Below are 14,549 nucleotides of genomic sequence, written 5' to 3' on the forward strand. Positions count from 1 at the left end.
GCGGACAATACCAATCGCCTGCTTCATGTCATTGACAAAGCCCACTACAATGACTCCGACGCGGTCCCACTGTCAGTAGATGCCGAAAAAGGCGTTCGACAGGGTGGACTGGGGATATCTGGACGCCATCCTGGTGCGCTATGGGTTCGGAGACCGGTTCCGCACGTCGGTCGCCAGCTGCTACGCAGCCCCGCAGGCCAAGATCACAGTTAATGGGGTACGCTCGAGACCTTTCGACATCCGAAGGGGAACTAGGCAAGGGTGTCCTCTTTCACCCCTGCTATTCGCTCTGTATATTGAACCATTAGCCCAACGTATCCGAGACAACGGATCCATTACAGGCGTCCGTTTCGGCAGAGAACAGCAGACCATAAGTCTGTACGCAGACGACGTCCTGGCAGCCCTGGAGAACCCCTCGACGTCGGTACGGGCTTTCCTTTCGGAGATAGAGAGTTTCGGGAATATATCGGGGTTCAAGATGAACGTGGAGAAATCCCTGATCCTGCCTCTTGGTCAGAACGCAAACGCGGCGCGACGCGGCCACCAGAAATACGGGGACCTTCAGGTCCAGATGTCCATACCCTACTTGGGCATCTCCCTGACCCCGAGCACAACCCAAACGGTCGAGCGGAACTATACGGCTCTACTGGCTGCCCTAAAAGGGGACCTGGCAAGATGGAGTCGTCAACCGCTTTCCTGGTTGGGAAGGGTGGCAGCGATCAAAATGACCCTACTGCCCAAGGTCTTGTACTTGTTCCAGACCATTCCGGTAACTCCCCCGATTGGCGTGCTCAAACAATTGCAGGACTCCATCACACACTTCGTGTGGGCTGGTAAGCGCCCGCGTCTACGCAGGGACCTGAACACGCGGACCACAGCAGAAGGCGGACTCGGGGTCCCTGATTTACTTCGCTACTTCCACGCGTCACAACTCCGCTACCTCCTAGAGTGGAGCAGGCCCGAGTCGGAAAAGCGATGGCTATTTCAAGACCGAGCCATGGGTCAGATGTCCCTATGGAAAGTCCCATTCCTGAAATGGAAAGACAGGCCCTCATACCTCAGGAAATCACTTATTACGAGGACGGTAATGCAGGTATGGGACAAAGTAGCGGTTCCGAGGGGCCTTACCACATTCCCGTCCCCGATGTCCCCTCTGTTCGAGAACCCAGCGTTCCCTCTGGGATTGACCCCCGGGTCGTTTCCGCAGTGGCGGGAGTCAGACTTCAAGGCAGCTGGCGACCTCTTCGACACCATGGGTTTCATGCAGATACGCACTTTGCAAGACTGGTACACACTCCCACAGATTCATCGATTCCAGTACTTCCAGATCAAACACTGGCTCACAGAGCAAAGTGTGCTACCTCTCGTGAGCAGACCCCTAACAGACTACGAAAAATGGCTCCATACGAAAAAAACTGACAGACATGCAATCACTGACCTCTACAGGATGCTCAGCCCACCTCCCCCTGCTGCGCGATCGGGGGGACAAAATAGATGGGAACACGAACTAGGACGCTCCTTCACAGATAAGGAATGGCAGGACATATACTTTAGGGCCCATCATACCGCCCGTAATGTAGCCAGTAAGGAGGCAGCAGTGAAAATAGCATATTATTGGCACCTTACACTGGCGCGGCTCCATCAAGGCAACCCACGTAGGGACCCTGGGTGCTGGAGGGGATGCGGCCAACAGGGGACACTTACTCACATCCTGTGGGAATGCACAGAGGTTCAAGGGTACTGGGAGGAGGTGCTCCAGAGCTTTGACACACACTTAGAGACCCAAATTCCCCGGTTTCCGGCAAACACACTCCTTGGCCTTCCCAACGCCATCACATTCCCTCTCAAATCGATCAGGGGGAGACAGATGGGGTTAGCGATGGGGGTAGCCACCCAACACATCCTATCTCTCTGGGGCACCCCTAGGAAACCTACCCACACGGGATGGCTCCAAAGCCTGTGGTATATTATGGGAATGGAGAAGATACAGGCCTCCCTTACCCAAACACGGGACACATTCCTCGAAACATGGCAGCCCCTCGTCTCTCTCCTATCAGAGGAATTCAATGAAATCACCTGCCCAAAATACCTCCGGGTGCTTCGGCTTCCAGACGATTTCAGAGGGGAACCTCGACCACCTAAATGAATGCAGCCTACCCTGCAGGCCTTATGAGAACTGATATCACTGCACTTACCACACCGGGGAAAGGGAACCGTGGGTGGGAGACGGGTGGGGCCGGGCAAGGGAGGGTTGGATGTTCATGGGACCGGATCAGAGCTTCACTTCGCTTATGAGGCCTTCCCAGCACCTTTGGACACATTCTACGCAGCGACAATGGGCACCACCAGTTGGGGAGGGCGAGATAATTGTTCCTTGATGGGCGATCGCATGCACGCCCGTGTTGTTGATGTGTCTTATGTCTGTCTTGTCAAAACTTCAATAAAAGATTTAAAACAAAAAAAAGTTTCAGCACTCCGTCCTTCATCTTGTTGTGTTTGCTATGTTCGCCCTTTGTGGCCATGGGTATGCCCAGACGTGGGTCCCTTGCTCAATGTGCAGCTGGAGTCAAGATAGCCTGGCTATGAGGGGCGATACCCCGAAACCAGTCCCAGATGCTTGGTTCCGGTCCTGGCAGTTTGGGCTGGACTGTTCCCAGGAGCAGAGCCAAGACTCAGTAGCATATGGCTGGGTCCAAACTGGAGTGGCATAGTGAGCAAAAGAACAATGGATTCAACCCAGATCTCTGCAATGGGGGTGAGTGGTTGAAAAGTTTCAGCACTCCGTCCATCATCTTGTTGTGTTTGCTATAGAATATACTCTACCTACATTCCAAGAGCTTACAGTACGCAGATCTATTTGAATAAAGCTGCAAAGAGGCTTTGTGATTCCCCATTCACCTAGGCGGTCTCCAGTCTATTCTGTACACACTCCCAGGCTTATCAGAAGCTTTTCTGGCCCTCAGGTTCCAAAAGGAATGCAGACCCCCGTCCCTGTTTTATGGCGTCGGAGCTAAGACTACCTGCCTTATTCGAATATATATCACGAAGGAACGCCTAGTCTTGTTTTGTGATATAGCCATGGGGAAACCCTGTATGGGATTGTGTGTTTCTGTATAGGACACAATCCTCTTTATATTTTTATTATTTTGGTTTCCCTCTTTCTGAGTTAAGTTACTTTTGCCCCACTTGGTACGCACAGTACTGTAGTTTCCAGTCTGGTACCCACCTTTCTGTCTAACTGTTTTAAGGGAATTTGTATCTGTAATTGAATTATCCTGTGTGATGATCTTTTTGTCACACGCAATATCGTTTGAGTTATATACTTCTGATTCTGGAATCAGATCTTCAGCTGCATGACCGTTGATGATCGGGTTCAGGAGTCAGAGGACGCATGTTGGTGGGTTTCGTTCTTTGTAAGTAAATAAAGAAGATTTATCACCAAATCTACTTGGCTGGTGTCTCCTTTGCCAGCCACTACAAATTGGCGAGGAAGGAAAAATGTATAATACAAGTTTAGGAGCCCACCGAGCATTTCTCCAATAAATACGGCCGAAGTGTTAGAGCTGCTTACTGGCATGTCCAACAGAGGAGGGTTTGGTTTCTTTGTATCCAGCATGAGATGTGCAGCGGCAGGTTCATAGTGTTCATCTGAAGAGTGGTTTGAAATTGTGCATATTAACCCATGCCCTGTCGGGTGGTAGCCAGCCATCTTGAATATATCAGCAGTTGTGAGCGCAGATAATCCGGATGTGTGGGGAAGCAGTCGGCCATCTTGGAAGTAGCAGGTGTTGCGAGTCTTCATCAGCAGACTAGAATTTGGTTATGGTCCACACTTGCTCAAAGAAGATTTGTAGCCTGTCTTGTGATGTACAGCCAATTTTAGTATTCCAGCTTGGGCAGCCCAGTTATGGCACACAATCCGTTATTCCATAACTGCCAGAATTTGGAAGTGCAGCTTTTCGTCGTTCCAACAAAATCTATGCCATTAGGCCAGTGTTTCTTCACAAACAGCCAAGAGTGAATGCTGCTCCAGCCAATTATGGGGTCACAAAGGTCCAAGCACAGTCGATGCACATGCTAGTACTGTTTGGTACTACCAGGTACCGCAAGATAACGAGAACTATAAGTGAAAGGATTTGAAAGTATAATACAACATTTGGATTTGTTTATTCTGTAACACTAGAATGTTAGGCAAATATTTTAAAAGTAGGTACTTATCAAGGTCTTGTGATAGTGTGTATAGTTTTGAATTATGCCTCTAGAAAGTACAAGAACATTTGCAGTGTTGTACCAAACCATCGTAAGAAGACACTGTTAAGATTGCTAATGGTATTGAAAGATCTGCAGTCGATCAAGTTCTGGCCGGTAATAAGTAAGTGGTTAATATGAGAGCATTATAAAAATAATGTTGGCGCTGAAGAAAAAATAAAATTGTCAGCTAGCACTATGGTGTGTTACAGGTGTGGATCCAATGCACATACAAGCAGTTTTTTACTTGTCCTGCCCAGGGAATAAAGTGCAAAAAAATGAGGCACTTTATGCGTGTTTGCAAAGGTGGTAATTAATTACCAGTAATGGTCAGTAGCATACTGGATGACGAAGAACAAGTTATTGATGAAAAAATGTTGTGGTTATCTTGAATAGGAGAGGTACGAATGCAAGTAAGAAAGGTCCTTTTTGTGACGTGCATATTGGGTAGGTGAATTTGAAAATTATGGTTGATTGAGGTTCACCAGTTACTATGTTTTCTGAAGTCACTTCTAAGAAATTATGTTCGGACGTTAAGCTAATAAACAGACATCAGAGCTGTGGCCTACGGGGACTCAGAAATTGCAATTATCAATGGGCGTGACATAATGGGCTGTGTACCCCAAAGAAAGTTGGGAACAATTTTGATACCTGGGAATGATACACCTGTGATGTTGATTCAAAGCAAGGCATGTGAGTTGCATTATATTCTTAATAAGTATCCTGAAGTATTGTGCTACAAAACAGGCACAGTGAATGCATTTAAGCATGAAATTATTGTTAAGGCTGGACGGTTGCTGTTGCTAATAAAGTTAGAGATGTCCCTTTAAGTGTGAGAGGCCAATTGCAAAATTATCTTAGAGTTATCTGACGCTAAAATCATTGAATCAGAAAATGCATCAAAATTGATTAGTGCCCCATCACAAAAAAAGGGGCGGGGTGTCAATTTGAGACAAATTAATAAAAACATTGTAATGCAATGTCACCTGTTGCCCAAAATTCAGAACTTTTAAACATCATTGGAGATGCTAAGTATTTTAGTACGATAGGCTTAAAGGCTGCATACCATTAGGTCCCATTAGAAAACAATTCTCAACTATTCACTATGTTCATAACTTCGTTTAGAGCATTTGAATATTTGTGGTTATCATTTGAGCTGGCTTCAAAAGCCAGTATTTTTAAAAACCGTATGCATAATTCATTTAAGGATGTAACAGGAGTTGTCGCTTTTTAGGACGATTTGCTTATTTTTGCTAAAACAAATTTAGAACATAACAGGTTTCTTGCTAAAGTGTTTTCTATCTTCAAAAAGTGTGGGATGACTGTATCACTGGATAAGAGAGAGTTTTTCTAATGGAAGGAGTGGATTATTTGGGCCACCGGATTTCGTCTAAGGGTATTAAACCTAAGACAGATCTTTTAGAAGCCCTTCTGGATGCCCCTAATCCCAAGGATAAAGATGAATAGAGGTTGTTTGTTGTTCTTAGTGACTATTATTCTAGATTTGTAGAGAGATATGCCACCATCATTGACCCTCTCATAAAAAAAGAAACGTTTCTGTGGAAAGATAAGCCGGAGAAAGTTTTCTCTAACATTAAAGAAATTTTGTTGAAAGTGTCTGCACTCAAAACATTCGTGAGTGTTTTGAGTTGTATGGTCACTGTTGATGCCATTGCCGTTGGGTTAAGTGCTATGTTATGTAAAAAGAAGAAGGGGAAGGAACACACTATTGCACCTCCAGGACCTTGAAGGATGCCAAAAGTAGGTATATCATAATAGCGAGAGATAGGCTCTAGCCGGCGCTTGGGCAGTCAAAAAATGTAAGATATATTTATGGGGTACACAATTTGTTCTAAGTTCTGATCATAAACCATTAACCTATCTGTTTGGAGAAAAGAGTATTGCTTCAGCTTCTTCACCTTTTGCAACAATTTTTACAAGATTACAAGAGTATTATTTCGTGGTTCAGTAGTCCCTGGCAGGGCAAATAGTAGAGCAGACTGTTTGTCTACGTTACCTGTGGTGAGGAGTACAGAAATGTGTAGTGAAGTTAAGGATGAGACTGTAGTGGCCACTGTGGATGTAGTTAAACATTGACAGGGTACTATCAATAGAAAAGGATTGGTTGTTACTCTGATCAAGATGTGACTAGGATGAAAGTTTTGGAGTACATAGAGAAACGTTGGCCGACAGCTGAAAGGAGAACCTTTACATTTTGCTCATGTTACTGATGAGTTGTCCATGGAAGATGGGTCGCTCTTGAGATCAGATAGGTTCATTTCACCAGTCAGTTTGAGACCCAAGATTGTGCTGTTGGCACATGTGGGTCATTTGGAGTGGTCATCTACAAAAAAAACAAAAAACTGAGACAAACATTTTGGTGGCCGGCTATGGATGTGGATGTGATAATGGAAACATGTAAGGAGTGCATTTTGTCCAATAAGCATTGGAAGTTAAAAGATACCCAATGGCTACCGGTGTCTTTTCCGCAAAAAGCATGGCAAAAGGTAGCGCTGGACTTTGTGAGACACATCAAAGCAGTTAACCTGAAACTGGAAGTACATGATTAAAGTTGTGTATTACTTCTCAAAATGGATATATTATAAGATTGTTGAGGAAATGAGCACTCTCACAGCTATGGATTTTGTTTGTCTCAAATTTTTCGTATTGAAGGTTCACCTGTAGAATTAATTACAGACAATGGGATACAATTGATCTCTGTGAAAATTGAAATCTTTTTAAAATACAAAGAGGCTAAGCATTATACTATGGCTTTTTATAGTTCCCAAGCTCAAGCTAATGGTGCAGTCGAAAGGCCCAATAGAATACTCAAGGAAGGTATTTTAATTGCTCTAACTAGCGGAAAAGATACGGTTTAATTTTTGAGGGAATAGATGTGGGTCTATCATAATACCGCGGATTCGGTTACTGGAGTAGCGCCTTTGCGTCGTTTAGAGGAAGGAATGGGTGATCCAATTTGGCGCCTGGGTGATTGGAGGAGTGGAAGAAACTGGTCATGAGTGATATTTGTGAATTTGATGACAAAGAACTAAGAAATAAAGTGAAGTGTTCCCAAGAGAAGATGGTGAGTCAGCATGATAACTATAACAATGTCAAGGGTTTGGCTGTAACATTGGATTTAGGATGATGTTAAAAAACTTGAGGTCGAAAATATATAAAACAGATTTCAATATTTGTGATCAGTTCAAAGTAAGTAAAGTCTCACGCACAGCAGTTAAGTTAAGTGAAGGGCGTAGGTGATCGAAAAGGGATTTGGTACTTTTAAATGAGTTTCAGCGTTTTGTTTTGGAAAAAGAAAGAAAAGAAGAGGAGTGAACAACAATCTGATGTGGGGTCATTCTACTACAGGCAAGGATCAAGATGAAATGGCAGATTCTGAATCACCTTAGCTGGGCACTGCAGTATTAACTAGACAAGAGATTGAAACTGATTTAATCTCTGAGAATGAAGAACATTCTGTTGTTGGAGGTAATTCTAATATTGTGCTTGATTCCGCAGATAATTCAGGGTCTACGGATACTGCACCTGTAATTACAAAACATGGTAGAGTATGCAAGAAACCAATGTATCTTAAAGATTTTGATAGAGTGTTATGAATTTTAAAGCACTCATGAATTTTATTTTTACAGGCTTCTTATGACAAATTAATTTTTGTGTTAATGTACTTTTATTCATTTAGTTGCATATCTTGTTCACATATTTTTTGTTTATTACGGGGGGTAGTTGTAAGGGAATCTGTATCTGTAATGGAATCATCCTGTGTGATAATCTTGAAGTTGTTGTGTGCATGATCAAATGAGTAATATGATTTTGGAATCAGATCTTCAGCTGGATGACAAATGAGGATCGGATTCCGGAGTCACAGGATGCGTGTTGATGGCTCCGTGCTTTGAAAGTAAATAAAGAATATGTATCACCAAATCTATCCGGCTAGTGTCTCCTTTGCCAGCCACTACACAAACCTTCTCGCTTACTTTTCCTTGCCATTGTGCACTGGTTAAGCAAAGCTCCTGTTACTTGTCACTTAGTGTAAATTTTCTAATTACTGAGATGGTCCCACAGCTACCTTGTGGTTCTATGCAGTCAAAATGGGTATATGTAGTTCGGCCAGATCAACCTGGAAGTGTCTCAAACCAGCAAGCGATCCTGGGTACTGGAGGTACTTTAGGGTATGCGAACCACTTGTGCCGCTTCTAAAGATGATTCACTCTTCTGGGACAATCTTTCAGAACTATGCAGATTACACCTTACTACTGTTTAGGGTAACACCTAATGCACCTGGGAATGGCAAGTTAACAGCATGCTTAATGTCCATTGGCCGATGGATGTGTAACAATCACTTGGATGTGTACCTGACAAAAGCAGAGATCCTGCTAGTGGATGCCCCAGCCATGAAGGCCTATGAAGAGGTGGTTGGCATTCCTGGGCATCCTACTTCTATTGCACAAGCAAAGAACCGTGTAATAATCACTGCTGAATTCTCCAGAAAGGCAAATCTCGAATGTGTTCACTAAAACTGGATTCTTCCACCTAAATGTCTTACCCTTAGGCCTCCTGCAATAGCACATGTCACCCCAACTCTTCTTCTTTTTAAGGAGGACAACACCCACATGGGTCTGCCTAAGTTCCTCTAAGTCCCTTGCAATGGGTCAAGAGTGTCTATGGCTGAAAGGTTCGGAGTAGATATTCAAGGCAATTCCATCTCTGCACTGGCGGTCACTTCTGGGAAGAGTTAACTTCAAAGTGTCAAGTCCAAGATCTGGGAAGGCTTGAGGAGGAAGTGTTCACTCAGCGCTAGCTGCTCAAGCCTGGAATGCACATCCAATCAACTTAATGACGACCCAATAACTCTACAGGTTGAGGAAATCGCTTAAGACTCTTGTTTCTGATCTCAACATGAAACTGCCCCCAGCATTGCACGGTGTTAAGTGTTAAATTTACACAGGTCTGACATGACACTCCAGTATCAGAAGGCCCTATTGTTGGCGATGGTATGCTCAATAAAGAAAGAATTACGTATAATGCCATTAAACATGATATATAGCATAAACCATAGCAGAGTTCTAATTGTTCAACAGTAATTTACATCACAGCTTCAGAAAGAGTGGCAGAGGCTAACGTTACCAATTAAGGAGCATTTAACGTGGCATAAAAAAAACTCAGGGAAATGTGACATTTACAAATCAGATGTTCGATTCACAAGAGAACTCTACAACTCGACACACATTCGATGCTGGTGGGTTTTAACAGATGAAGCAGGTCGCTGGGTGTATATGGTGTGGACCTATTGGTGAATGTACAGCTCTGATTAAGATCAAGCGTGGTTTTGGTCCGTTTTCTTTTTTACCCACATTAATGATCTTAATTTATTTTTATCACACAGAGAGTTATCCTGTACCTAAAAAAGATGTCTTTCTTTTCTATATTTGGTTACAAAGTGCATGTTAGGCTTTGAATTGGATAGATAGCACTGGAATTTCATTCCACGAGCCTGTTAGGAGGGTTGAAGCATCTACTGTTGGACACCTCTCACACAAGCTGCATTTGATGCTGTACACATATGAGCAGTGAACTAATCCGCTTTTATTTGATCCCATGTCTTTCTAACAATTCCGCAACAAGGTAATCTACACTGCAAAGCTGAGCAGCAGCCTTGCACCATCAACTAAGGAAGGATAAAATGCCCGTACTGAGTTGACAAGGTTTACACGTGTATGGAAGAACATCAAGGAAATGGCTACAAAAAGACTGAACAAGTGACATGAAAACTAGGCTGCTCCGCTCGCTTGAGTTTTTGCCACTTCACACTCCACGTAGTATGCGGAGATCAAGTTTTTTCCTCGCTCGCGCTCACCAGCGTTAAGTTGGGGAGTGCGAGCATGGGACATCTTACTCCAGATCACCTGGCAACATTTACACGTGTATGGAAGAACACCAAGGAAATGGCAACAAAAAGACTGAACAAGTGACATGAAAACTAGGCTGCTCCGCTCGCTTGAGTTTTTGCCACTTCACACTCCACGTAGTATGCGGAGATCAAGTTTTTTCCTCGCTCGCGCTCACCAGCGTTAAGTTGGGGAGTGCGAGCAAGGGAAATCTTACTCCAGATCACCTCCTGGCAAACTTTCTCAATGCGGGTAGGTGCGGATGGTCACTACCGCTCGAATTGAGAAACCTTCCGTTCATGTTGAGGAAACTGCTGCTCGAGTAGAACCTCTACTGGAGCGGCAGAAAGAAGCAATGCCCTCTCATTCTGCACGTGGTGCCATTTGCACTGATTTTACAGCACGGGACACCTGGCGCTAAAAATCAGTATGGAAGGCGCGACGTAAGGCTCTCTACCACTGGTAGAACTCCACATAGAGCAGCAAAGTTTTTTTGGTCACTTCTCGTAGTTCTGTGTAGCGGAACTCTATGAACTCCGTCCAGGCCTAATGAAAACTGAATAACAATATTAATGGATTTGAAGCGTCCACGAGAACGGTCCATGTAAGTTCCAGGCAACTATTAACTGGCAAAGGACCAGGTGATGAATGGTTAGTATGTGATCATAAGCAGCCCAGTGGGTACAGGCACTATTGAAGAATGTTGCTACTAGTGCCTTCAGACATTGTCCCAAGAGATAGAACTTACTCGTAAATCTGGACCAATGATCTGGACATGGTGGGATTGTAAGAAACATACTGCTGCCACCTTTAAGGTGAAAACTAGTTTCAGCGATTAGGAGACTGGAAGCTTCCCGGCACAGTTCAGCTGAGTAACCAGGCACACACACCTTGTTGTGACATTCCAGCGTGTATGGGAAGCCAGTGGAAATGAGTGAGTGGTTGTGACAGTATGTACAAGCTCTGTCAGTGTGTGGATGCTCTTTCTGACGTTAAAGGCACTGCATTCTCTTTGCAGGATAGGAAGAAGAAGGCAGAGATTCTGGATGAGCAGGTAGTTCTGTAGGGTCACTGTAAGCACACTGTTGAAAAATTACTACTTGGTTGGAACAAACGGCGGGGACCCCATTCTCTACATACTGGCAGACCTTCTGTCACTCTCACTGAGTGCTGGAACAGTCTCTAAGACGTGGAAACATGTCATCATGAAGCCTTTGCTCAAGAAACCGCAACTGGGTCCTTAGGTTCTGGGGAATTTCTGTCCCATCTCACTACTACCTATTTTGGGAAAAGTAGTAGAAAAGCATGTTAATTGTATCATCTCACAGGTCCTGGTGGAAAATAACATCTTGCACCAAACGCAAATGGGGTTCCGCCCAGGACATAGTACAGAGTTGGCCCTCCTAACAATCACAGATAAACTAAAAATGATACAGGATCGAAGAGGATATGCCACCATTATTCTCTTAGATCTAAGAGCGGCCTTTGATACTGTGGACCATAAAATTCTCATAGAGAGGCTAGGTGACATCGGGATCCAGAATGAAGCCAAAAACTGGCTTTCCTCCTTCCTCAGTGATAGATCATTCCAATGCATGGAAGTGGCCAACCTATCTGACATAATTCCGGCCTCCCATGGAGTTCCACAGGTCTCTGCGCTCAGTCCAACCATGTTCTACATTTATCTGACCACTCTAGCACAAATTGTACAGGAGTTCGGACTAACCATAGTGTCTTGAGCTGATGACACCCAATTGGTAGTATCAGAAGAGATGAACTCTAATCACCTTCAGTTGATACCATGCCTGGAAAAGATAGCCAAATGGATGACCAATTCCAATCTAAAGCTGAATTGCGACAAAACAGACCTGATGTTCGGGCCCTGGGCCAAAATCAGTTGGCCAGAGGATTGGGGTGCCCCTCCTGTTTCAAAGCCATCCATAAAAAATGTGGGGATGTGGCTTGACCATAACCTATCCATGGAAACTCAAGCTATAAAGCGTTAAGCTGTCTGTTTCGGCATATTACGAATGATTTGTAAGATCATGAACTTCATCCCTGAACAAGCACGCAGAACGGTGGTCCAGGCCCTAGAAACCTCAAGATTAGACTACAGCAACTCCTTGTATTTGGGTTCTCCCAAATACGTTGTTGATAGGATACAGGTTGCCCTGATCGCTGTGGCCAGGATGCTCCTAAACCTTCCTGGACAGTAGTCAGTTAGATCCTTGCTTAAAAAGCTGTACTGACTCCCCATCCAGTCCAGGGTGCAGTTCAAAACCCTTTGCCTAGCTCATAAAGCCATGTACGACAAGGGTCCATCCCTGTTAAAAACTATGGTCACCTCCTATGTCCCTAATAGATTTCTCAGGTCCTCCTTGGACTATCTTATGATCCCTCAAAGGATAAAGAGATCGAGATGGGGAAGAAGATTTTTCACACACCTTGCTCTAAAGCTCTGGAATTCATTGACCAAGGATCGGAGACTGATCAGAGATGAAGGAAGTTTCAGGAAAAACCTGGCGGTTTCCTTAAAGCTCTTCTCCACACTCTGCTTCCTTTCGGCAGCGCTGAGAAACCCCTGGGCAGCCATGTGCTTTATAAATCCCATAAACATAAACAGATCCAACAAGTAGAGCACTTGGCACACTCCAGAGTGTGGCCATCTTTTTGGGGCAACTGGTATGGTTTCACTCTCTCCTCAATGACTTTTAAGCAATTATTGAACAAAAAGGATAGTACAGTCTGGACCCTGCAAGACTGAAAATACTATGGCGTGGCACATGTCTTTCATTCAGTAGGACAAATAGCCCTGAGCAGTTCAGGACTGAATTTATAAACAGGACAGCCCTGGGAAGGAAACTACACTGCAGAGCTAAGGCACTAACACAGACATGGATAAGTGATACGTTGTTTTACTGTATATATTTTTTATTTTAAATTGTTTTCGAAATAGCTATTTTAGTTTGTTATTTTATTTTGAGAAGACACCCTGGCAGGAGATAACATGTCCCGGCCTTAGGCTTTCTTTTTTTAAATTGGGAAACCTGATTTTGCCATGGAAACCTGGGGGTAAGAAGTTTTCTACATGATGAAAACAAATTGTTCTACTTCACAATATGGGGCTCGAGGTGAGAAATATCAATAATATGTTCCCAGAGATAATTAATGGTGAAAGAGATAGAGACGATTGAGATGTGTATGACAAGTCTGAGAAGATGTTGGAAAGACGTGTTGGGCCATGGATCTATGCTAGGGAGCAAGAAGTTAAGAACAATTTGGCAGTATTATGAAATGTGGCTTTAACATGTGATTTTAGTGTGCACACAGATACACAAACTAGAGAACAATTAGTGAGATGAACTAACAATAAAATAGTACAGGAGAAAATGATTGGAAAATAAAAACAAATTCCAAAAAGGAGTACCGATAGCAGAGGACGCAGAACAAACAGGAGGATGAATTGAAGAATTAAAAGATGGGGGAGATAGTGAATGGGGATGCAGGAGCAAGAAGAACAGAGTGAGGCAAAACATCATTTAAATTATGAAGAAAGGGTGCAAGTGTCCATTGGCTGAGGAGTGCCGAGCAGCATTTGCGCACATAAAGAAGTGAGTAAGTTAGTTAGGCCTCCATCTAAGGGAGGTTTGAGGTGAACAGGAAGACTATAGCCGCTTGTTTAAAAGGCCTAGGGATGATATTGGCACAAGTGGTAACCTTCGCCTCAAAGGGGGAAAATGCGACTACTCCCCAGTAGAAAGGGAAGCATTGCCTGCTATTGGGTATAGAGTATTATAGGTTTTATTTGTGGGGCATGCCTTTGGTTGTTAGGGCGGACCATAGGTGGCTGGTGCTTGTGTTTACATTAGAAATGTGCACAGGACAACATAGAGGATTGTGAGATGGATGGTAGGAATGCAGGAACTCAAATTCTAATGGAGTATATGCTGGGGGGTAAAGAACAAGGGCAAAGAAGTAGTCCTCAGCACACTTAAACCACTGGCCCTGACCCCCAACTGAACAAGGCAATTTCCACTCAACAAAATGCGCAAGTGTCTGAACAACGCATATAGTCCAAAGATTTACCTTTGCTTCAAAGAAGTTCTTGGCACCTTTCACACCCTCAGTAGACACATCAATCTCTGAGAGTTTCGCCAGAGCCATGAGTCCACTGTCCTCCTGAAGTTCTCCTGCTGCCGCCTTATGAAAAATCAGCAGAAACTAGGAAAAATGAAGATGATAGTGCGTAAGCAATTAATCCCATTGGAAGGGACAAATTGACAATATTGGCAAATCTTTATAAAAAAAATTCAGAAAATATTACATGCAGTCATTTGTGCATTTAAAAACACATGCATATAATGCAATCAAACTACATAAAACACTTCCAGTTTG

At 43.9% G+C, this 14,549-nt stretch overlaps 1 protein-coding gene across 1 annotated transcript in view; it reads right to left on the reverse strand.

Annotated features, from left to right (window-relative positions):
- Positions 1 to 14,549, reverse strand: part of EFHD1 (EF-hand domain family member D1) — a 343,907-nt gene that overhangs the window by 10,078 nt on the left and 319,280 nt on the right. Inside the window, exon 3 of the mRNA XM_086943852.1 lies at positions 14,241 to 14,375. Coding sequence (XP_086799978.1) covers positions 14,241 to 14,375 — 135 coding nt within the window. The remainder of the gene's footprint in view (positions 1 to 14,240; positions 14,376 to 14,549) is intronic.

Source organism: Lissotriton vulgaris, chromosome 11 (genome assembly GCF_964263255.1).
Source record: "Lissotriton vulgaris chromosome 11, aLisVul1.2, whole genome shotgun sequence".
NCBI classification, from domain to species: Eukaryota; Metazoa; Chordata; class Amphibia; order Caudata; family Salamandridae; genus Lissotriton; species Lissotriton vulgaris.